This window comes from Penaeus chinensis, chromosome 34, assembly GCF_019202785.1.
Source record: "Penaeus chinensis breed Huanghai No. 1 chromosome 34, ASM1920278v2, whole genome shotgun sequence".
NCBI classification, from domain to species: domain Eukaryota; kingdom Metazoa; phylum Arthropoda; class Malacostraca; order Decapoda; family Penaeidae; genus Penaeus; species Penaeus chinensis.
Window position 1 is genome coordinate 18,969,829 of NC_061852.1, and position 1,310 is coordinate 18,971,138.

The following is a 1,310-nucleotide window of genomic DNA, read 5'->3' on the forward strand; positions in this document are numbered from 1 at the left end:
CGTGCGTGTGATTGTGAGTGTGAGTGTGAGTGTGAGTGTGTGTGTGTGTGTGTGTGTGTGTGTGTGTGTGTGTGTGTGTGTGTGTATGTGTGTGTGTGTATGTGTGTGTGCGCGTGCGCACGCGTGTGTGTTTATTTGTTCAAGTGAGGGTGTATTTGTGCATGTATGCATATTTGTGTAAATGTAAGTGTATGTAAGAACATGCCCGTGTGTATATCGGTGTCCATACACGGCTGTTTATTTACATGTCAGCCGCCTGTCTGTGCGTGCGAGCGCCCTCCGCCCCGCCGTGGTTTAGTAGCCTCGTTAAGCCTCTCGGAGCGCCCCGAGGGCCCGACGGAGGCCGTCCCCGTCCCAGGTGCTGTGCTTGGGGCCCAGGATGGAGTCGGAGGGGTAGGGGCAAGGGGAGAAGGGGGACGGGGGGGTCGGGGGAGGAGGGGAAGGGGAGGGTCGTCATGCACCAACGATGAGAATAATCCGCCTATGAAATCCTAGATCCGCGGGCGGAGAACTGCCAGCCGGAAGTCGTCCCCGAGAGGAATAGCGCCGCGGGAAGCCAGCGTGCCAGTCGTAAAACATTCGCCGCGGGTCGTTACGTGCCGCCACGACCAGGCTCCGTGGGAAGCGAGGCGGCCAGCGGCGGCTCCCGGGCGTGGGGCGGAGTCTGCCACGCTTGGGGGAGTCTGCTGACGCTGGGGATTTCGTTGACGTCAGCTGACACTGGGGTATTGTGTTGATGCCAGGGGAGTCTGCTGACGCTGGGGTATTTTGTTGATGCCAGGGGAGTCTGCTGACGCTGGGAATTCCGTTGACGTCAACTGACACTGGGGTATTGTGTTGATGCCAGTGGAGTCTGCTGACGCTGGGGTATTTTGTTGATGCCAGGGGAGTCTGCTGACGCTGGGGTATTTTGTTGATGCCAGTGGAGTCTGCTGACGCTGGGGTATTGTGTTGATGCCAGGGGAGTCTGCTGACGCTGGGGTATTTTGTTGATGCCAGGGGAGTCTGCTGACGCTGGGGTATTTTGTTGATGCCAGGGGAGTCTGCTGACGCTGGGGTATTTTGTTGATGCCAGGGGAGTCTGCTGACGCTGGGGTATTTTATTGATGCCAGGGGAGTTTGCTGACTCTGGGGTATTTTGTTGATGCCAGGGGAGTCTGCTGACGCTGGGGTATTGTGTTGATGCCAGGGGATTCTGCTGACGCTGGGGTATTTTGTTGATGCCAGGGGAGTCTGCTGACGCTGGGGTATTTTGTTGATGCCAGGGGAGTCTGCTGACGCTGGGGTATTTTGTTGATGCCAGGGGAGTC

The 1,310-nt window shown here is 57.6% G+C and overlaps 1 protein-coding gene across 1 annotated transcript in view; it reads right to left on the reverse strand.

Annotated features, from left to right (window-relative positions):
• Positions 1 to 453: 453 nt before the first annotated feature.
• The window catches only part of LOC125043677 (mucin-20-like), a 2,079-nt gene continuing 1,222 nt past the window's right edge, over positions 454 to 1,310 (reverse strand). Inside the window, exon 2 of the mRNA XM_047639913.1 lies at positions 454 to 1,310. This exon is cut by the window's right edge and continues 217 nt beyond it. Within this exon, the coding sequence (XP_047495869.1) occupies positions 454 to 1,310 (857 nt within the window).